The 23,846-nt window shown below is 41.6% G+C and overlaps 1 protein-coding gene across 2 annotated transcripts in view; it reads right to left on the bottom strand.

Moving 5' to 3' along the window:
• The window catches only part of RAMP2 (receptor activity modifying protein 2), a 114,687-nt gene extending 91,606 nt beyond the window's left edge, over positions 1–23,081 (bottom strand). For both annotated transcript variants that reach the window (XM_068262331.1, XM_068262333.1), the window contains exon 1: positions 23,014–23,081. In XM_068262331.1, coding sequence (XP_068118432.1) covers positions 23,014–23,071 — 58 coding nt within the window. In that variant the 5' untranslated portion in view covers positions 23,072–23,081. The remainder of the gene's footprint in view (positions 1–23,013) is intronic.
• Between the last annotated feature and the right edge of the window lie 765 nt (positions 23,082–23,846).

The following is a 23,846-nucleotide window of genomic DNA, read 5'->3' as shown; positions in this document are numbered from 1 at the left end:
CTCTGTTGGTGGCAGCAAAAGGAACCAAGATTCATTTGTGTGCTAAGTTGTATGCCTCTGCAGCGAGCTTTTAAAGCTGTAGAGCACTGAATTGTAAAAAATAGCCTGGTCACTAGGGGGGTGTAAGCCTGTGGTCTTAGGACCAATATCGTGAAAAATTGTAAAATGTAAAATACGTGTAAATATGTACAAATACAAAGTATGTTTCTTCCGGAGTAAAATGAGCCATAAATTACTTTTCTCCTATGTTGCTGTCACTCACATTAGTTAGTAGAAATCTGACAGAACTGGCAGGTATTTGACTAGTCCGTCTCTTTATTGGGGATTCTCTTTATTCAATTTATTCTTTACAAAAGCACTCCCTGGAAAGAATCTATACAAATATACAGCTCTCCCCGACCACCAGTTTGCACACTATTCTGGCAGTTGGAACAAGCAACTGCCATTCACGAAGTGCTTTTGAAAATAAAGAAAAGGCCTGAGGATCCCCTGTAGAGAGATGGGCTAGTCCAAAACCTGTCAGTTCTGTTAGTTTTCTACTACTTACTGTAAGTGACAGCAACATAGGAGAAAATAAATGTATAGCTCATTTTACTCTGGGAGAAATGTACGTTTTATTTCCGTGTTTTCATGTATTTTAAATTTTACAATTTTTCTCAATAGTGGTCCTTTAAACCGATAGCACTCCGGCATTCTGCTGTCTGGGCAAAGAGGCTACGCATGTTGTCTCAAATAAGGAAGCATCCGTCCCTCATTTCTACACATTTTTGGCCTGTCCCAACAGTTTGCCTCCCAGCTAGTTTAGCACCGCGGCGATTTGTCTCCTGCAGAGTGTGTATTTTCATAGGAGGGAGATTGCTAACATCAGTGGCCAGAGATTCTTATCAATAAAACTTACAATGGTCGATGTATATGTAAGTCATTTTGAACTATTAAGCTTGGCAGTGTTTAAAGTACATTTCCTTTTGGAGATAAGTATATTTGTTTTGTTTTTTATAAAAAGAATTTTCTCCTATGTGCTTTTTGTCTTCATCTGCTGCGTATTTGTGGGGTGATTATGTTGCCAGGTGTAGTTAATTATATTATAAGCCTAATATTATCATTTTAAAGGGATACTAATGCCAGAAATGGTTGATTCATATTTGATTGCCTACAGTTTCCTCTGGGAATGTGCAAATTACATGAAAAAGTTATTTATTTGTAAGCTGTGTCACTATGAGTAAGTTCACTGTGCCTTTTCTAGTGCTTTTGTCCACTTTTATCTTCATTTTCAGTCTGCTTATCTTAACCTTTTGCGGACTGCCGCATGTAAATCCTACGCCACACGTAATTCTTACACCGCACTTGTGGCTGTCCTAGCCTGATGCAGTGTAGGATTTACGCTGCCTGCCGTTTCCGCTCCTAATGTGATCGTGTGCACCGGAGAGGGAAGATTAAGCTGTCATATGACAGATGACATCTCCCCTCAGTGATCAGTAGCCATTGCGATTAACTCCTGATCACGTGATCACTATAATCGCTGGCGAATCGTAGTGATCACCATTAGAGCTGCAGCGATAGGGGGGGAAGAAGAGGATCCATTCACCTTCCTGACATTCCCCTGGCGATCGGCGCTCCCCTCCGCTCTGGCCGGTATCCCCGCTTTCTCTGATGTAAGCGTCGGGTCCCGGCTTGATGACGTCATCAAGCCACGATCCGGAACTTAGCGCCAATACCACGGGGATGCCAGCCAGAGTGAAGGGGTCCACAGCTGCTCATTGCTGGAGTCTGGGAGGTGAGTAAACGCTGCTGGCTACAGGGAGGACACCTGTCTACACCATGGACACAATGCCCAGCTAGCCCTATCAGGGATCTGCCTCTCTGACCCCCCCAAACGCGCCCCCCTCCCATGCAAATTCGCCTGGTCCTTAAGGAGGGTTAGGCGGCTGGTCCCAAAAGGGTTTAAGCAATCCTGAACTAAAAAATAAATTTCTTTGGACCCCCACCCAAATCTCCTTTTTTTTCTCTCCCAAGAATCGGCAATCAACATATTACATTCTTTGGTGTCTGCTCTCTTCATTGGCCTGCTCCAACTCCTTATTATCATATTACCTTTCTTGAGTTGGCACTTGAGAAAAGAGGATGTTCCAAAAAGTCCTCTAGTCTTATGGTGTTACATTTCAGGCAGAGGAACTGGCAAAGGGGAAGACCTTGGGATTGATGGTTTTATTCATCAAGGTATTCCCTGTAATTAGTTTCTTGTAGCCCTTTGATATCAGAATTCCATTGCTAATCGACAATTCCAAGAAACGGAAAACCAATTTTTCCTCACTGATCACGGAAGTAAACTGTATATTCATGCTCTTACTGTTAATTTACTGTATGACTTCTTGAAGCTCTCACAAGTCCCAAACCAAAAGATCAAGATGTCATTCACATACCTGGACCACCTCCCCAGATATGACCTGAAGGTGTTTTCAGCACTATGAATGCACTTTGTCCACAAAGTCAAAAAGACAGTAGCAGACTGAGGTACCCATTGCTGCCATGGAAACCTGCCAGAACCACCTGACCGTTGGCTGTACCTTACTCTGCACAGTACCAATTAAAATGATAAAAACAACGCTGCTGCTGCTGCTATGACTACTACTACTACTACTAATAATAATAATAATCCTCTATAATAAAACCCCTGTGTCACTGCGTAGCGCTGTCTCTGTGTAGCTGGGTCCGTGCTTTCCACTACTGCACATGTGCGCAGCACGGACCAGGACAGCATTTGGAACTGGAGGACGGGCCAATGAGCCGGACGGGCGTGTGCGCGGGCAGATGGGTGTGCGCAAAGTTAAAAAAAATAAATCTAGAGCCCATTTTTAAACGGGCTTGAGTCTACTAGTAATAATAATAATAATACAAAGTCTGTGAAGATTCTGAACTATCCAGGTCATTGCTTCCAAAGAAAACACATGATGTCTCAACTTTTTATGTTCTAGAACAGTGTTTCCAAACATTTTAATGGTATGTACCCCTTTTGAAAGCCTGCACTCACCAAGAACCCCCAGGTATAATGAATATTATTTTAAGTACCCCTTGACACAGATAGCTTTAATAGTGGTACATGGTAATTACTTCTAAACAATTTCCAAGCGTTTACTAATCGCATTCAGTTAGCTACAATTCTAATTTGTTGTTGTTGTTTATATAGGATTTATTTGATTAATTATATTCTAAAACTCTATATTTGATATGTTTAATTAACTTTATCAAGCCTGAGTACTCTCCGGGGTAGGCGTACAACTTGAGAATCTAGGTTCTAAAATCTGTTTTTTTGCTATTGCAAACAACTTCTTCAGTTCAAGAGATGATGTAAATACCCCAACAATTTTATGTAATGATATCCAACTCATTCCAGGACAACAGATTAATTGTCATTGTGCAGATCTTAACTGTTTAAATTGCCAGGTTAAAGGTGCAAGGACATGTGTGTCAGATTGGAATAACAATCCCTACACATGGCCTTAAACACCATTTGTCATTGTTATACAACGCAATTGGTTTACCTAAACAAATTAGTTTACCTAAACATTTCAAAAGCAATGTATTACCACTGTTTAAGAGGGATCAAGGTATTCAGCCAGTGACTATAGAGTTAGACCTGTAAGTTTAATTTCTATTATTAAGACACGTACAGGTATATACGTCATACCTCATATAGAGGTATATACTGTATGTTATAAAAATATCAGCAGTAATAAGCATTATTTATGAAAAAGATAAATGTTGTCAAATAATTCTGCTTGCGTTTTACTATCAATATTAAGACACAGGGAGGCTATGGTCACTCTTTCAGAGCGCCAAAGGCCCTTTGTGGAGAGAGGAGGCCTTTCCAGAAGGACAACCATCTCTGCTGCAATCCACCAATCAGGTCTGTATGGTAGAGCGGCCAGACAAAAGCCACTCTTTAGTAAAAGGCACTTGGCAACCTTACTTCCTCCTGGAGCTGGGATTGGCGGTCCCGAACCGCTCAATTGATTGGGCGATCCTCTGAAGGAATGAGGTGCTTAATTTTTGCAATATTCCTTAGACGAAAGAAGGTATGTTTCACAACAGTTGAAATCTGATTCCTGAAGTTTAATTCCCCATCAGTCAGTAAACTCAAGGTGCGTACCGTTTTAGTGCTAGTAAGGTCTGAGTTCCCTACACTCAGTGGTGCTAACTGTGCTGGAGCTATTATGTATCATACCCTGGCCTGCTTTCTATAACTATAGTCATATTTTAGTGCCTAAACACTAATTTTCAGCTAATTTGCTGTGGTTGCCACACACTTCTATCCTCTGAATCAAACTAAGATGGCAACGCAAGCTGGTGGTGTTATTTGTAGGTATCTGATGTGGCGAAACAAAGGCTTGCTGTGACAAGTCTCCACATAGACCAGAATGCCTTCAGGATTTATTCAAGTCTCTCAGAAAGGACTCTCTGAGCTTCATAACAGTACCTGACTAAAATAAACCTAAAATGTACATCTGTAGGTGATGCCAGCAGGAGTTCCCGATCTGTGTGTGAGAGTCCAGCACTTGACAACACTTACAGTATTGTATGGGTCTCTGGGGATTATTGAGTATAATTATTTGGAGGGTGTTTGCTTTCTTTGGTGAAAGGTCCATTTGCCTTGCTGCATTCTACTGTATTGCCGTCTGGATGCTATTTAGAATGACTGTTTATGAATTGTAACTAGTGCTAGTCTTATTTTTGAGGAAATTTACATTTCTCATTCAAAAAGTTGTATTTGGTGTAGAAACTGACCTTTTTCTGACTTTATCACTTTTGAAGGCCATAAATACTATAAGAGTTTTGCCAAGAATAATGATGGATTTGCAACAGAAAAAAAGAGTCAGAAATATGAGCAGGAATAAGAAATTGTCAAAGGCATGTCTTACAGAGCTGGGATCAGTGGTGAGTGATGAAGCAAGCTGCACTAAGATGTTAAAGAAAACCTGTCACTTCCTTCAACAAATCAAAGGAAGCTTTACATTACATGAGTATGCATGTTGGATTATTATGGCTCTGTACAAATTAACAAGCTGACACATCATTGCATTCCAGCGGTTCTGGAGGTGTATTTAGCTTCTAAGGGTACAATGGTTAATTTGCATATATTCAGCAGTAGTGCACTGGGAGACATCTCAAGCTCACTCCAACCTGAATTATCGCAAATTCTTTCTGTTTTAGGAAAGCAAACTTTTGTTTTTCTTAACACCTTAGTAAGGGGGCTTTTAGGACCATTGTAGTCCCTTACACACTCCAATGAGTTCTGGGTCACCATGAGCTTGCTGGTTAGTCTGTGCCTATCACATTCTAGATGTGCTTATATTTATATCATAAGCATGAGCCCAGCTTTCTTTAGATAAGTAGTCTGTGGTGTAAGTTGTGAAAATGACTAATTAATCATCTTTTGCTTGCTGAGGTGAAGGTCCTGCCCCCTTCTCTCATCAACATTCCCAATGGGTGTTCAGCTGATCATGTGACTCTTTCTTCACAGCACAGTCTGCTGTTAGATCTACTTACATGACTACATGATATACAGTAAGGGTCGGTTCACATTTGCTTTAAAAAATGGGATACGTTTTTAAAGCTCTGAAATGCTGGAAGCGGATCCTATGTTAAAAATAGGACCCACTTCCACTCATGCAGAAACATGGATCGCATGCGGATCTGTGCTGCACGGAACAAAAAACATTGCGGAGAGTCCGGATTTGACATTTTTTCCCGGACTGGAGGGAAAAACGTGTCCAATTCAAGCCTGTGTGAACTGGCACTGTCCACTCTCACTAGGCTAGTCGCCACTTTGTCCGTTTTATGCGCATCCACGCCATTGCCGTGACGTATACTCATGTGTCTTGCCGCCGCTCGGTCCATTCTGAAGTACCGGAGGCCGACAGAAGCATGGGGATTCTCGATACGGCTATAGACCAATGGGAATCCTCAGCAACAGAGAGAATTCTCATTAGTTCATGTTGAACCAATAAGAATTCTCCCTGTTGCTAGGCTGAATTGGCCTGTTGCAGCCTATGGAGAGCCATGCTTCTACTGGCCTCCAGGCTGTAGAAGGGAATGAGCGGCAGGAGACCAGAATGTGCCCTGCCTTCCAGATCAGATCCATGTCAAATGGATCCGTTTTTCAGAAAAACGGATCCGTTTGACACAGATGTGATCTGGACCAGCAGTAGTGTGGACCGAGCCTATCACCCTGCTATTCATTAGTACAAGAAGACATCTAAGGACAACTGTGGTTTGCCCTATTGGAATGCCATTCATTCGGGTCTCCTACCTTAGTTGCCTAAATCAAAAGTGACAAAATTCCACTTTAACGTGGACCTGAACTCTTGCACAGAACAAAATGAAAACAGAGAGAAATGCACCCTGTATGTATTCAGAGAGTTTAGCCTGTCTAATTCCCCCTTATTTGTGTCTAATCACAAGATCTAATTTTATCTCTCCCCATGTCACATGACTGTCATGGCAGAGATGGCAGATAAGCTCATTTAAAAGCACAGGAGGTTAACAATATGTCTGCTTCCATGAATCAAGAAGTAGAAACATTGCAGATTCATTTTAGGATTTGTATCAGCTGTAACAAAAAAAATGTTTTTTGTATAAAGGTTATCATGCTGTTGTGTATCTTTAAAGCTGGCCACTAACGGTCCAATTTCTAGCGAAAAATCGTTCGAGCGATCAGAAATTCTGATTGGACGAAAAATCGTTCACTACACCATCAACTATCCAATCATTGCTTCCTATCTATCACGACCACCAAGAAAATCCAAATTTTCGTTTGACGAAAATTGATTCGGGCGACATTTTTCTCACTCGTTCATAATCGATTGTGTCCACCAATGGAGATTATTTACAACCAATCCGATCAGAATTTCTGATCGATCGAACGATTTTTCGCTAGAAATTGGACCGTTAGTGGCCAGCTTTAGAGCAGAGAGGACGTTCTGAGTTCAGGTCCCCTTTAAATGTGTAGACAGAATGTTATGGAGCTCTCTTTACTTATCTATGGTTGATTTCAACATGTTTCACATTGCTTTGCTTTCTGTAAACACAGCACTATCCATTAATTCACCCTATTCAGCTGCTTCTCCTTTTTACATTATTGCTGCCAGTGGGAACGTATTGCAAACACATGGCAAACACAAGCCATGGATTTCACATGTATGTGATGCGCATCTGTGCTGATTTATCACAATCACTTTGTAAAATCAAACCAACACGGATTACTAAGGCACAAACATATTGTAAAAGGATCACACGTGTATCAAAAATTCATATTAAAAACACACACCTGTTAAAAACCTGGGCAATAACGGTTGAGATTAAAAAGTAGGAAAGAAAAAAAGTCTGCTGCAAACCACCTAACTGCACGAGCACAGAAAAGAGATTGCCAAAGATAGATGTGGAGAGGAAGAACTCTGCTTCACAGCATCCAGTGGTTAAAAGGTCCAATCTCTATTGTACAAACAGACTACAGCACATTATAGCTCACGCGTATCGGAGCAAGTAGGGCTCCTTAGTCATAGCACAAATTGAGATTAAAAAAGCATAATCAGACAACCAAAAATAGCATGTAAAGGTTATCAGTAGTTACAGAGATACAGGCAGATGAAGTAACATGCAGATTTAATCTTTTCTGTAAAGGCACCCATGTCACACAGTTGACCCAGTCACCACCTCATTTTAACATGTTGGAAATTATCTATCTGGCAGGTAAATATACAAATTGTATGGTGTGTACCTAGCATTATGCTAAGTACACACCATACAATTTTCTGTTAGATTTTCTGTTAGATTTACCTGCCAGATAGATAATTTCCAACATGTTGGAAATTATCTATCTATCCATCTACCTGCCTAGCAATTAGGCATTGTTCTACTCAGCAGGAGATAACCAGAAGACAATGCACCAGAGATAATGACCAGTCTCTACCAGTACTTAACAGAAAATCTAACCGAAATATCTAACAGAAAATGGTAGGGTGTGTACTAGGCATAAAGATGATCTTTAACCTAGGAATGACCTTCATCCCAATCAATAGCTAGTACCCTCTTCACCAGGAGAAATCTTTACCTTCACTCTAATAGTGCATGAGGGACATCTGTGTGGTTGATATTGCGGTGAAACCCCTCCCAAAGTATGATGTCACGGCCACAGCCCTGACAGTTTCCTGTCTGTCAACCTTGCTACATTTATGGGAAATAAGGTGCTGACTGTGGTATTTGTTTGTCTGCCAGCAGTAAAGATGATGATCTGCAGGCTCATGGTAGATCAAACAACATGAACTAATTACATGGCCAATATGAATCATTTCTTGATCTAGCTTATATGTTTTAACTTCTCACTTTTTATTGATTTCTTTTCCCCCTATTAATAAATTTTGGTAAATTTCCTATTTACATTAATATTTAAGCTAATGTTCAAGAACAAATAAAATGTATAACTTAAAATGTATATATGTTGTCGGCATTGATAAGTTCATTTTTGCTTATATAGTTCGAAATAATAATTTATCCAGTTGCTTAACTGTTACTAGCGCAAAGGTGCAGAGTTCTGACCCAAATAATGGGATGCCTGTTGAATTTTCTACATTGGTATCAGATGGAGTATGTGAATGGGATAATGTTCTTGTGTTCCTCCTGAACTAACAATCATAGAAAGGCTACCAGAAAATAGGGCTTTTTCTTTTTTAAAAGTAAAAAGAGGGGGCTTAAAAAGAACCCGAGCCGGGTGTCAAAAAGTGAAAAAAAAAAAAATGCTTCCTGACCTGGGAGGGTTGCCGGATCAGGTAGCGTCCATTGCCTCCTTTCCCCGCCGTTCCTAGCTGCTGCAATCAATTACTTTCAGTTTTGTGACGTTTAGGAAAATGACGCTGAAAAAGCAGCCTCTGTGCCCTCCTCTGAGAGCACAGCACTGATTGACTAGGAGGCGGCGGGGTAGAGGCGGAGAGCAAGTAGTGGCGAGCCAGTTAGAAGGCTCTGATAGGCTAGGATGGGGTGTTTTGCAGGTGTTACTATCCTCCTATTCCGGAAGTGCTGGCGGGGCACAGGGGGCACTGAGAGCAGCAAGCAGGGCACAAAGAGGAATGCCCTTCAGTTGGGAACATGCCTCTGTGTCCCTTTTTCAGATTATAAGCCACCTCAGGTACACTTTGAAAGTTAAAAAAAAGAATATGCAATGTGGACAACTAGAGAGAAAATATGGAGAAGTACTAATAATCTATAGCTATACAGGTCAATGGTTTTACTGCCTACCTCACACCTTTCTTACAAGTGCTTAAACCATTTTTGCACTTGTATGCACAAAATGCACTTGTATGCATAAAATGCACTTGTATGCATAAAATGCACTTGTATGCACAATATTTATTGAACCTAAATACTATTTTCATAAATAATGGTCTACCTGTAGCCAGTACTGCCTCTTTCTGTACTTTGCAACAGTGCTCCTGAGGAAGTAAACGTTACTTCATGAAACCGGTTGAGCTTTACACAGTTGTGATATACAGCAAAGTCCTTAATATCCGGCACAGGCGGGAATTACCTGATGTCGGATACGTGTGTCGGATACCGGTCAAAAATAGCTCAAACCTCCCCCTGTGGAGGAGAAACTACTTACCAATCCTTTGGGCGCCATCTTCTACACTTCTTGTAGCTCCCAGCAGCTTTACAACTTCCTCTGTGTCATATGAGGGACGTAGAGGCCAAGCACTAAACACCAGAGAACTGTATAGGGTAGGGTGAGGGCCTCTAGACACCAGGGAACTGTATGGGGAGGGAGGGCGACTAGATACCACCAATGAACTGTATAGGGGTTGTAGGGGGGCCATTAGACACCAGTGAACTTTATAAGGGAGGAAGGTGGCCAGTACTAGTAGACACTGAGGTTGGCTCGCGATTAAGTCCCAGTGTTCAATTTCAGCCCACTTTGTATTTGAGTTTGACACCCCTGCTGTATGGCTACCGATGTGTCACCTGACCCGCATTGTTCGTTGGCGCAGATTCTCCGATCGGTCTTTCTGCAGGTACCTAGCTTTAGTCACACAACTTTCACCTCCAACGCCTCCTTATTTACCCATTAATGTGAAGAATTACTTCATGAAACAATAACAAGTCTCAGGAACTTGCAGGACATCAATTTCACTGAAAATTCATATGTATATTTTCCGCTGCCTAGTTCTGTGACAAGGTTGCTTAAAAGCAAGAAAGCATTTTCATTAAAGAATTGATATAAGATTTGTCAGTGCCGTGCAAGACATCTTGTAAATTATTATTGCAAAATGACCTTTCCAGTTCAGATTCAAGTCAGCTGTAATTTTTTTCTTCAACTTGTTCAGAACTACGAAATTTCATTTCATTTGACAACAATCACGCAAACACTCAAACACTCAAAAGCTGGATGCCAGCTGTATATTTTAATGAGCAGTGACTATCTGACTCCTGGAATATGTCCATCCTTGATGATATTAAGCACACATATTTTCCGAACAGTGGGTGGTGGGGGTTAGTTGGTGGGATGTATAGACCACGCAATAAAAAACACTATGGTAAAAATACATTATTGACACAATATAGATAAAAGCGTATTACCAGCAGTGGTGTAGCAATAGGGGGTGCAGAGGTTGCGACAACACTGGGGCCATTGGGCCAGAGGGGACCCGAGGGGCTCACCCTCCACTGCATTATTAGCTCTTTATTGGTCCTGTGCTTGTAATAATCACATCTATAGATGCTTGAATAGCAGTAATCATTAACAAGCTGTTCCCCATCCACTGCTTGCATATCTGGCACTGTGGTTGTCCTTGGCAGATTTTGGTGCCACTTATCAATTGTTATGTATAGAGTGCTTGGGGGGACAATGCAAAACTTGTACTGGGGGCCCATAGCTCCTTAGCTACCCAACTGATTACCAGGCTATGTTCCTGGTGTACATATATATTATGCCTTGTATTCCTTGACTACTCCAGCACTGTTAAAGGACACCTGAAGTGGGAGGGATATGGAGGCTGCAATATGTACTTCCGTTTAAACAATACTAGTTGCCTGGCAGTCCTGCTGATCTTTCTGGCATCAGTAGTATCTGAATCAGCCAACTGAAAGAAGCATGCAGCTAATGCAGCCAAACTTCATTCGAACACCTGATCTCTGTTCTTGGTCAGGGACTATGGTTAAAAGTATTAGAAATAGAGGATCAGCAGGATGGCCAGGCAATATGTATTGTTTAAAATGAAATACATATGGCACCTCCATATCTCTCTGACTCCAAGGGTCCTTTAAATGCTTTCGGACAATGCTAATTGAAATCTACACCCTGTTTGGGAGCTGTTATCCCTGCCACGGCGTAGATTTCACTCACCACCACCATGTGCTTTTGCTGCTCTTGCCCCTACCGTAGATCACGCCGCTCTCTCCCTTACCGCAGCCCACTTGCCGTGCCGCCGGTATGACGGCAGAACTCTGTGAGCTGGTCAGGAGCGACCTCGTTATCCCTATGAGTCAATCTCGTACATATAGTCGGCGATGCAGCCAAATCGCCACTGCTAACAGGGCCTTTTACATAAGAACAGAGCATCATGGGAGTGAGCTGGAGGAGTGGTAAGCCACTGAACCGATGCAGACACATCGCTGTGGCCTCCATTTAAATATACGGTAACTTTTTGGTTTGGGTATTCTTTAACTCCAATGCTTCTAAATGCATTCTTAAAAAGTTATGCCAAATTTCGAGCAGGCAGAAGGAAAGGTGTTGTTTACATCTAGTTATAAGTGACTGCTCATCATGCTTCTGTGCACCACCTTACTAAAGGAAACCCGAGGTGAGAGGGCTATGGAGGCTGCCATATTTATTTCCTTGTAAACAATGCTAGTTGCCTGGCAGCCCTGTTGATCTTCTGGTCTAAAGGCGCGTGCGTACACACGTCCAACTTTAAAGACCAACTTGTCGCCTGACTTGTCGTTTGAACGTCAAGCTGGACGTGTGTATGCGTAGTCGCTTGACTGATAACTGCTGTTTTGCCCAATCTGCTTGGCGGATCAGTTGGACTAACTGTCATTCAAATGACTGTCAGGTTTGTACATGTGTATAAACGACCAGCGGTCCTTTGGCCAACTAATACCCCGGCGCATGCTTGTAGAGGTGCAGGATATCAGGTTTTCTATCAAATGCACGTATCTTATGACTGAACGTCCAGTCTGTCTGACAACATGTAAATTCGTTTGTTAGACGTGTGTACGTGATGTTTAAATGACCTGTTGTTTGCCTGACAAGTCGTTCAAACGGCCGATCCAAACGACAATCAGGCATAAAGTTGGGGATGTGTACGCACCTTCAGTAGTGTCTGAGTCAAAACCCTGCAACAAGCATAAGGCTAATCGAGTAAAAGCTGAGTCAGCTGAGTCAGAGTACCTGATCTGCATATGCTTGTTCAGGGCGTACATATGAATTGGCCACCAGGAGACTTGGGTGCAGGACATAGCTGGTATATGGCTTATCCTGCTGCTAAACAAGTTCCCGGCGCCATAAATACTATTCCCCCTCCTAATCCACCCAAATCTTCTGTGCTGCACCCCCCCCCCCCCCCCCAGCTCACTTGGGCAGAACCACAAACAGCAAATCAGATTTCACCCATTGACTTCAATAGGAACATTGCCATTCTCACAGTAATAAAGCCAGAGTCCCCAAACTTGCCATAGTTGGTCACATGGGGACTGAGATTAAACATTCAGTGAAAGTGGGTGGAGCATAACACAGCCAATCACATTTCAGCTATTCATTTTGAATAGGAACATGTAAACTGTAGCCATTCTTCGACTGTTAAAAGCAGGGTTCTCAAACATGGTAGAGTTGGTCACTGGGATTGATATTCAGGAAAGTGGGTTGAGCCTACGACAGCCAATCAAAATTCAAGTATTGATTCAAGTATTACATTCTTTTATGCCTGCGGGGGGAGGGCAGGGGGCTTCAGGTTAATTTTGCTTGGGGCGTGGGGACTGTTGTTATAATATTATAGTAGTGAACTTCATGGGTCCTTATAAATTGGTGATCAAGATTTGCTGGTCAGCAACAAAGTGCCAATAAATAATGGTAAATGCCAGTTTAGTAAAAGTGACAATCACGCTAAAACATGCTATCTTTTCCACTGATCACTTTTATGAAAATCTTGTGATCTGAAAAATGCCCCATATGAAGGAAAAATAATGGATTATTTTGGGGAGGTGAACAGTTTCTTTGCCCCTTTATATATAGGCCCCAAAGTGCACAGAGATCTTTCTTGAAGCTCCAGCACAGATCTCTGGATGAGTTGAAACTCCTTTTGAAAGTGCTTGCTGGCCAAAGTCAGAAGAGCCAGTCTCTTTGCCAGAGCTTGGGTTTCATATTGTGGGAAAAGGCAAGTGAGAACATCATTTGCTGTGAAGTGAATTATCCGCAGAGCAACAAATCAGATTTAACCAGTTAAAGGACAACTGTATTGAGAGGTATATGGAGGCTGCCATATGTCATTCCTTTTAAACAATACCAGTTGCCTGGCAGCCCTGCTGGTCTATTTGGCTGCAGTAGTGTCGGAATCACACCAAAAACAAGCATGCAGCTAATCCAGTCAGATCTGACAATAATGTCAGAAACACCTGATCTGCTGCATGCTTGTTCAGGGTCTATGGCTAGAATTATTAGAGGCAGAGGATCAGCAGGGCTGCCAGTTATTGCTTAAAAGGCAATAAATATGTCAGCCTCCATATCCCTCTCACTTCAGTTGTCCTTCAAAGGGCCCAGTCAGCTGCCCCTCTTGTGCTTCAGCTTCCTGTGTAGAAATGTATGTAACTCTGTGTCTATGGGCCAGTATGTTTCAAGGATGTTTTTATAATACAATAACTTTTAGTAAGGTCCTCTCTTGAGTTAGTGAGCTTCAGTGATGCAATGCTGGTACAGAGCAACACAACGTATGTCATTGACTGACAGCTCAAAACAAGGTGTTGAGTGTTGTATGATCATATTGCAGTCTTAGGCCTCTTTCACAGTGGGATGTTGCGTTTGATGCAACGTTAAAGTCGCCCAACGTGCCCCTAACCCAGCGCATGTAGGTTATGAAATTGGACGTTATTTTGCACTGCGTTATGTGTCTCTTGGTGCTCCGTTTTCGTTGCATACTGATGGAACGAAAACGGCGCATGCGTTACATTTAAAAAAAGAAAACATTCCTGAGCATGTGCAAACGCAGCAAATGTATTGCTAAACGCACAGCATGCAGCACTTTCTAAATATTGCTACACGTTACACACAACGCAACGTGTGCACTGTGAATGTCGCACAGACTTTGTATTGCTGTGCGTTAGTCTGCGCTATAGTTTTTCATAACGTGCGACTTTAATGTCCCACTGTGAAAGAGGCCTTAATGATAAAGCACTATTATGAAATGCTGCCCTCTATATTGTGCAGCGTTTCTGAAGCCTTCATGGGTCTGACTGTAAGCTCCTCCTATCAGATTTTCGATTATTTATCATATATTGCTATATACTGAACTTCAACTCTGTGCATAAACTCTGTTGTATCCCAAAGCAACTTCAAAGCACACTTCCTTCCCATTCAAAACTCAGGTAACAGAATTACCAGATTTACTTATCACAGACAATCCATGTCCAAAGACATTTCTGTATTTTAAAGGATAACTCCAGTTTCATACAAAAATCTGTATAACCTATACATATCATTTTGCAACCGAGACATCATTAAATATTATATTTCAACCTAAAGCAAACCCAAAAGGAAAAAAAAACTTATGATATAATGAATTGTATGTGTAGTATGGATAAGGAGTAGAACATTGATCCAGGGATTTTATCTGATTGCCATCTGAAGTCAGAAAGGAATTTTTTCCCTTTTGGGACTAATTGGCCCATGCCTTGTAAGGGTTTTCGCCTTCCTCTGGATCAACAGGGATATGTGAGGGAGCAGGCTGGTGTTGTACTTTGTTTTCTGGTTGAACTCGATGACTGTATGTCTTTTTTTTCAACCCAAATAACTATGTAACATTAGTAGCAAAGAAAATAGTCTCATATTTTTATTTTCAGTCATATAGCTTTTTTTTTTTAATAACATTGCAGTTTTAAAAGCACACACATGTCTTTTAGACTATAAAACAAAGCAGAAATAATCACTATTTGAACTTTCCTGCAGTAAAACTTTATCTCAAGCTGTCTCGTACTGTTTCGTTGTTGAGGTGCTTGAGAAAACAGGACTGTATTCGACCCAAGTTGGGTCGAATAGCTTAGAGAAGCTCTTTTGCATAGATAACAACTGAAGTTATTTAACTCTTCCTCTACTGGAAAACAATATGAGACTCTTTTCTTTGCTGCTAATGTTCTATTTATTAGCTGTGCTACACGTACAATTCATAATGTCATAAGTTTATTTTCGCTTTAGGTTTGCTTTAAAGGGAACCTTAACTGAAAGGGTGGTAAAGAGTTTCAATTACCTGGGGCTATTACCAGCCCCCTGCAGCAGTCCTGTGCCCTCAGAGCCGCTCTGGAATCCTCCAGTCCCCCGCTGTCACTTAGTTTCGTTTTTACGACTCACCAGTCGGCTGGCCGCCATGCGTATTATTGGACGCATTCCCTACTGCAATTAGCGGTGTTGCGGACCGCAAAGCGTACAAAAATACGCGTTGCCGCATATCTACGCGTGCGGAATGTGGCAACACATATTTTTGTATGCGTTGCGGTCCGCAACAGCGCTAATTGCAGTAAGGAATGCGTCCAATAATACGCATGGCTGCCGGTGGACTGGTGAGTCGTCAAAAACGAAACTAAGTGACAGCGGGGGACTGGAGGATTCCAGAGCGGCTCTGAGGGCACAGGACTGCTGCAGGGGGCTGGTAATAGCCCCAGGTAAGTGAAACTCTTTACCGTTCAGTTAAGGTTCCCTTTAAGTCTGCAGCTTCTATCATTTTATGGGAAACTTGAGAAAAAAACAGCGTAACTACAGGGGGTGGCAGCCCATGCAACCACAAGGGAGCCCAGAGCTGTAAAGCAAGCCCAAGCACTGCTTCACTCCCTCTAAAAAGGGCTCCATCTTCCAGATCAGATGTTCTTGTGGCTATACTTGTTGTAGGTGTGAAGATTACGACGTTTAGACTTGTTTTATAACCCGTGCATAATAGGCTCCCAGGCTGTGTGGGTCACAAGGGCTGAGTAAGAGAAAGAGTGTGAACATGGGGATTCATAGTTACACCCCTGTAAGGGCCCATTCACACTAGAGCGTTTTGCCAGCGATTTTGGCAAAACGCTCAAGCGGTAGGACTTTTTAAAGCGCTAGTGCTATAATACCCTATTGGCACGTTCTTACTTGGGCGATTGCATTAATCGCCGGCGATTAACGCAAATCGCCAAACGCACACGTGTAGCCTGCACCATTTTCAGGCAATTTCCCGACGATCGCGTTTCAGTGCTATAGAATGCTAAATGCGATCGCTGGAAAAGCGCTGCGGTGTCCAGTGATTTTTCTGCGTTAAATCGCGAAAAAATCACTCCTGCAAAATCGCCGGCGTTTTGCGCTTTTAAGTGTGAATGGGGCCTTAATCATGCAGTGAAATGTATTGCAATTCTTGCAATCTCTACAGCTGCAGTGTTTTAGTGCAGTGACAGCTTCACTATGAGTCGAACAGATCTCACACCTCTGTGAATTCTAGAATATGTACACAATATTTTGAAGCAATCACTTCCATGTCAGGAACAGCTGACTCAGCCAGCTAATGGCTTTCCCAGTTAATCATTAAGAGTCCTATGGAGAGCAGCAAAGCAATCACAAGTATATCAGTGAAAAAGAAAACTGTTGAACTACTGGAACTCTGCAGAGGTGATTTGATAAAGACTATTGTTTTTCTAATGGTGTGTACACACTTGAAAGATAAATGAAAGATATCAGACCAGTTTTACCCCATTCCATGTAGTATGTGAGCCATACCTACACAGTCTATTCTATTGAGCTGAACTCCCCATCAGCTAAAAATCTTTGCAAGATGCTGCACACAAAGATACTGTACACGTTCAACAGATCAGTATCTGCAAAAGATCTGTTCCTGCAAAAGATCAGTTCCTGCAAAATGCATTCATAGTCTATGATATCTGCAGATCCGCATACACACCTTGTTTAACAGACATTCATCTGCATATCTGACAATCATCTGCAGATCTGAAGATCCAACCTGGTGGATCTGATCTGCAGATTCAACAGACTGCATTTCAGCTACAACAAATAGACCCCATTGGAATGGTCAATGGAACGTGTTCCTGGGACAAACTATTCTTTTGACACCAGTTAAAGAGACACTGAAGCGAAAAAAAAATTATGATATTATGATTTGTATGTGTAGCACAGCTAAGAAATAAAACATTAAGATCAGATACATCAGTGTAATTGTTTCCAGTACAGGAAGAGTTAAGAAACTCCAGTTGTTATCTCTATGCAAAAAAGCCATTAATCTCTACGACTTCCAAAGTCGTGGAGAGGGCTGTCTTCTGACTTTTATTATCTCAACTGTAAGTGAACAGTTTTCTTTTTATCTGCTAGAGGAGAGGCCATTACTTCACAGACTGCTCTGAAAGAATCATTTTGAATGCAGAGTGTTGTGTAATCTGCACATATTAGAGAATGATGCAATGTTAGAAAACACACTATATACCTGAAAATAAAAATATGAGAATATTTTCTTTGCTGCTAATCTTCTAGTAATTATTCATAGTACACAACCAATTCATTATATCATATATTTTTTTCGCTTCAGTGTCTCTTTAAATTAAAATTAATTAATCTGATGAATAGACAGCTGTATTGAGAGGTATATGGAGGCTGCCATATTTATTTCCTTTTAACCAGTACCAGTTGCCTGGTAGTCCTGCTGATCTATATGGCTGCAGTAGAGTGTGAGTTACACCAGAAACAAGCATGCAGCTAATCTTGTCAGATCTGACAATAATGTCAGAAACACCTGATCTGCTGCATGGAGGGCCGGATTTATACTTCAGGAGCTTGTGGGCACAGAAATTCTAGCCCCCTAAACTCTTCCCCTCAACACAGGCCACACCCCCAAACCCAGTACTTATTTTCTTATATTGCATAAAGAAAGAGCTATATGTACATGAACCTAGCAGTGGTGTAATTCAAAGAGTGAGCCTGTCCAGCAAAATCTTTGATAATAATAAAATATATTTACTAGTAGTAAAATACCAGAGTCTCTTCTGTCTCCCAAGACAAAAAAGAATTCTAAAAGATGAGTAGGAATGGATACTAAATGACAAGGATACATGTAAATGGAGCACGTGTACGTTACAAGCGCACACTATGCTGCACTACCACGCGTTGCGTGCGCACAACTCGCGCTGCTCACATTAAGCTGCGCTGCTTTAGGGATGCAGCTTTATGAATCAAGCGCCCTTTTTTTATTTTCTAAAGCACAAACTTGAAGGGGCATTACAGCGAAAAACTGTAAAATTTAAAATATGTGCAAACATAGACAAATAAGAACGTTTTTTCCAGAGTAAAATAAGCTATAAATTACTTTCTCCTATGTTGCTGTCACTTACAGTAGGTAGTATACTAGTAGAAATCTGACAGAAGCGACAGATTTTGGACTAGTCCATCTCTTCATAGCGTATTCTCAGGGATTTATTTATTTTCAAAAGCACTTAGTGAATGGCAGTTGCTCTGTCCAACTCCCCTATGAAGAGATAGATTAGTCCAAAAACCTGTCATTTCTGTCAGATTTCTACTACGTACTGTAAGTGACAGCAACATAGGAGAAAAGTAATTTATGGCTCATTTTAGTCTTGACAAAACGTACTTCTTATTTGTCTATGTTTGCATATATTTTAAATTTTACAATTTTTCGCCAAAGTGCCCCTTTAACAGCAGTTGCTCAGTCTAACTACTATGCAGCATGGCCAGCATCTTTGTGTAGATCCTTTCCGGGGAGTGCTTTTGTAAAGATTAAAGTAAGTAGTAAGAATTCCTCATGAGAAGAAAGACAAGTCCACAGTATTGCAGATTTTGACTACCTACTGTAAGTGACCATGACACAGAAAGCACATCATTTGACCAACTTATAGATGCCTTAAGTCCATCCCCATTTGCAGTAATTGTAACCTGAAACAGTAATTCCTGAGCAGTTTGGGTGACAGATCCCTGTACAAACATGCTGCTCAGCACTCTGCCAAACAGGCTGTTCTGCCTGCTGGAAATGGGAGGGGGAGAAGCAGTAAGCAACCTGCAGCAAGAAATAACAGCAGAAATCAAGCCAGATTTTCCAGCATGCCTGATCACCAGTCTGTGAACATTGCACAACACTCTGGATAGTCAGCTGAAATGATCACAAATGATGATTTAGGACGACAAAACTAGGGGCTCACTTCCACTAAGTGCACTGTGATCTGATTCCTGAACAGCTAGATTCTAATAATGTAAATTGTGGTGTTCGGTTTCCACTAATGTAATGCAATTCTTGTGGAATTTTTGTGCCACATTGCAATACACATGTGGAGATGGGCACAATGATTGACATTGTTAGACAAGTGTCCTCCTGATTTCCTAAATGCATTCACAGGGAGAAATGCATCAAACTGCCTATAGCGCAAACAGTCCTAAGATGTTAGATCATCTAAAAACACACTGGTAGAGGCGCCCTAGAAATATAAACTGATTCTATTATCTGATAAAAAAATAATAATAGGTAAGAGGTAATGGGTCTTATGCTGGGGATACACAGTACAACCCGGCGGCTCGATTAGCCGCCGGATCGACTCCCGCCGCGTCTCCGCTCGTCCCCGCCGCCGTCCGGATCGATTCCCGCTCGTCCCCGCGGGCGCTTCCTTATCTTCCGCTCGACTCCCCGCTATTGTCCGCTCGCGGGATTGAGCGGGCGGGGATTGAGCGGAGTCATCGGACCTGTCAGAAATTATCAATCGAGCCATCACCGGCTCGATTGACAAGGGGGAAAACGTACCATGTATCCCCAGCATTATGCTGGGTTTACACCATACAATTTTCTGTTAGATTTACCTGCCAGATAGATAAAGTTCAACATGTTGGAAATGTATCTATCTTACGATCTATCTGCTGAGCAATTAGGCATTGTTCTACTCAGCAGGAGATAAACAGAAGACAATGCACCAGAGATAATGACCATTCTCTACAGAAAATAATCTAATTATGCATTCTAACAGAAAATCGATCAGAAAAATCTAACAGAAGAATCCAATGCTGGGCAAAGACGGGTCGACACCTCCTTATCCTTATGGCTCGATTGATAATTTTCGACAGGTCCGATGACCCACCGGATCGATTTCCCGCTCGATCCCCGCGGGGGTATCGATCCGGCGGCTAACCGAGCCGCCGGGTCGACTCGTCTATGCCCAGCATAACAGAAAATTGTATGGTGTAAACCCAGCATTACCTCTCTGGAAGGACAACCAATGTTATAGGAAAAAAACTTTATTCAATCTGGCTGGCTTATTTAATCAAGCATTACACACAGCTGAATAAATATATACAACACACTAAATCTACCCATCTAGAATTGTTATAATAAAACGTAAACTTTTAATAAACAAATAATTTTTATTCAATCAAGTACCTGAGGGGCAAACGAGCGTAAGTACCTCTAATTAACAGAGGCGCTTACGCTTGTTTGCATGGCAGGTTAAGGCACTGTACTGACCTGAGGAAGCGGGTCAGTGCCCGTGAAACGTGTTGTCTATATGTGCTTGATTGAATTAACTTTTTTTCCCCTATAACATTGGTTGTCCTTCTGGAGAGGTAAAACACTCATTAACACTCATTCCTATTACTACTTTTATCAGATAATAGTATAAGTGCCTATACTACTGTGTTTTGAGATAGTCCCACACCTCCACCAAGAGGGGTTAGGTTCTTAGAAACTATTTTTGGCTTTAAGAAAATGTTAAGAAGCGTGACCTACCAGTACTTGGGATACCGAGCATGGATGGTTACCTCCGCAGGCTCTGACGATGGTTGTAGAGTTGAAACCCACCTTTGTGAGTATATTTGTTCTCTAATCTCTCTCCAACCTAATAGCAATATGCACCATTGGTCTCTTGGTCTCTCTCTCATCCTACAGATTCTCAGGAGTTACGGCAACCACCAAGAGTTAACACCTTATTACCGCTGTTTAGAGTCTTTACCCTGTTTCCCCGAAAATAAGCCTACCCTGAAAATAAGCCCTAGCTGGTAGTAAATTTGGCACATTGTCTTACAGTGTGCCTGTTTTTATGTTTTTACACCTCCCTCCCTTTACTGTGCTTACAAAATAAAAACTAAATCACATTAAAAGTTAAAACTTTAAAAATGTCACTGCAGAGATCCTGATATTATCTGGGTTGCTATTCTATTAATATGTGACAGTCCAGCTATCCAACATAAAACACCCTCAGGGTCACACAGACAAGCACAATTCTACACCACTGATACACAGAAATAAAAAGACTACACACATTCAATTACTAAAACGCTTGTGCAGTAGCAGTGTATATTAAAAGCACAGTCATCACAAAAGTAGAATTTCCCTTTAATTCAATATACTGGGATCTACCAATCTACAGCTGCACCCCAAGATCTTTGCAAAGCACAGCTGTGCAGTGGTCACTAGGTGTATGGTAACTGTCAGCGTATAATACCTCTCTGGGAAACAGACATCACCAGTGTTCTATCTCAGTGATCATCAGGCTATCCCCAACACACAGACTCCATGGCAACTTTACACATGGACAGGACTATGCGCACTTCCCAAATGCTGCTGCCACAATAACAAAGAAGCATGGAAACCTGACTCTGTAATCCGTGTACTGTACACAAGTTCATACAAACAAGAAAACAAAACTTTCTAAACAGCCTTAATGAAAAGCAGCTCAGTGGTTTTTCTTTCATAAGGTTGACAGTTCGAGAGAACAATAAAAGTGTCATTCTGTTAGTTTTTCTAAAGGGGAAGGGGGGGGGGGAGAAGTGACAGTTTCCAGGCAGTTTAACACTTTCCTGGCCACGTTTGTCGTTTACCTCTCTCACTAGCAAATTAACCCCAAAAGCTGCTGGACTGCAGTGCCTATAGATGCCCATTCATGATACAATGTTGATTGTACAGAGTTTTGAACCTCTCATGTATACTATCTACGTTCCGTACTATTTGTTTTGTAGTATGTACAGCGCTATAGAAGATGTTGGCACTATGGCAATAAAAAATAATAATAATTGTACAATCTTACAAGCGTTATATTGTTATAGTAAACTCTGATATAGTGAACTCAGTCCTCAGGTCCCCGCCATGTGCCTGTATAACAAATACAATGTATACTGAATCCTGATATAGTAAACTTCTGATACGGTAAACACTTTGGCCAGTTCCCTTGGCATTTAATATAAAGGGATTCTACCATAGCAGAAGGGTAAACTAAGTGAATATACTTTGAATAGATACTTTGAAGCTCCTCCTATCACGCTAGGTACACACAATGCAATTTTCTGACAGATTTACTGTCAGATCGATTATTTCCAACATATCCAATCTGATTTCCTTTTGATTTTTGATCGATTTTCATAGAAGTAAATGGAAAATCGATCGAAAATCAGATCGGACATGTTGGAAATAGTCAATCTCATAATAAATCTGTCAGAAACTTGCACCTAGCATAATATAGAAGTGGTGAGATTGTACAATCAAGATTGTATCATTAGTGGACACCTTTCTGGTGAACCCTTGTCGCTGGAAAATGAAATAATTAGCAGGGAAAGAGAGAAAAAGAAGGCTGTAAATGAATGCAGGGATGCTCTAGAAAAAAAAAAGTTTCTGCAGTTTAGTTTTCCTCATCTCAAGTTTCAAGGAAATTAGATCAAGGGGCACAATAAAAAGTTACACTAACCAGATGTGCTGACATCTCTGCTTCTCCTAAATGAAAGGGGAAGACATAGCGGGACAAACAGCTTACCCCAAATGCAGAGGCAGAGCAGCGCGCTGGTGAGCATGCATGCAGTCCCACTCTCCATCCTCTCTCTGGCTCTCTCTCCACGCTTATTAAAACAGCTGAAGCAGTTGAGTGAGAAATAAGCGAGAACAGGATTTCAGGAAGCGGAGCCTTTTCCTGCACAAATACAGAATTCGTGTAAATAATGAGATTACTCAGCAGCACTGCCTTAGAAACAGACCTCCCACCGGGAGAGCCGTCACTGAACCTATAGAAAGCAGGCTTTCTGCTCCAGGAGGACTTGGAGGTAGAGGAACCTTCCTTGGTATCTGCTTGGCTTTCCCTGCTGCCTTATGTGCTGCTGCTGCTTCTGCTGAGCATCTGTGTCAGATAGCAAGGAGCACAGAGGTCGGACTATCAAAGTCTTTCTGGCTGAGCCAAAGCAGTGCAAGCACATTGGTCTAATCACCCATTTCCTAAACAAGACCCAGGATGTTTTTTCTATCATTTTGAGGTATGACCCAAATTTACGAACAAGGGGAACCTGGTCAACGTCCCAAACGTGAAACCTTCAGGAAAACTGAACTGGAAGGACTGGGAATCACGAAACCGTTAGCAAAATCACTAGTGCTTTGCAAAGACGCTTTCGAGCTATTTTTGACTATACAGGAAAGCGATTTTGGAGCAAGTGTGCGTTAGGATTCTATAACATTGCAACGAAATTGCTCCATAATCGCTAAAAAAAATTCTGCATTTCAGCAAATCAGAGATCACTGGCGATCGCTAAAAAGTGTGAACACTGCCATTCAAATTACATTGCAGTAGTATTTTTTCAAAATGCTAGCGATTGCCAGCGA

Source organism: Hyperolius riggenbachi, chromosome 12 (assembly GCF_040937935.1).
Source record: "Hyperolius riggenbachi isolate aHypRig1 chromosome 12, aHypRig1.pri, whole genome shotgun sequence".
Taxonomy (NCBI): Eukaryota; Metazoa; Chordata; class Amphibia; order Anura; family Hyperoliidae; genus Hyperolius; species Hyperolius riggenbachi.
Note: the sequence above shows the minus strand (reverse complement) of the source record. Positions and strands in the feature narration are given on the sequence as shown.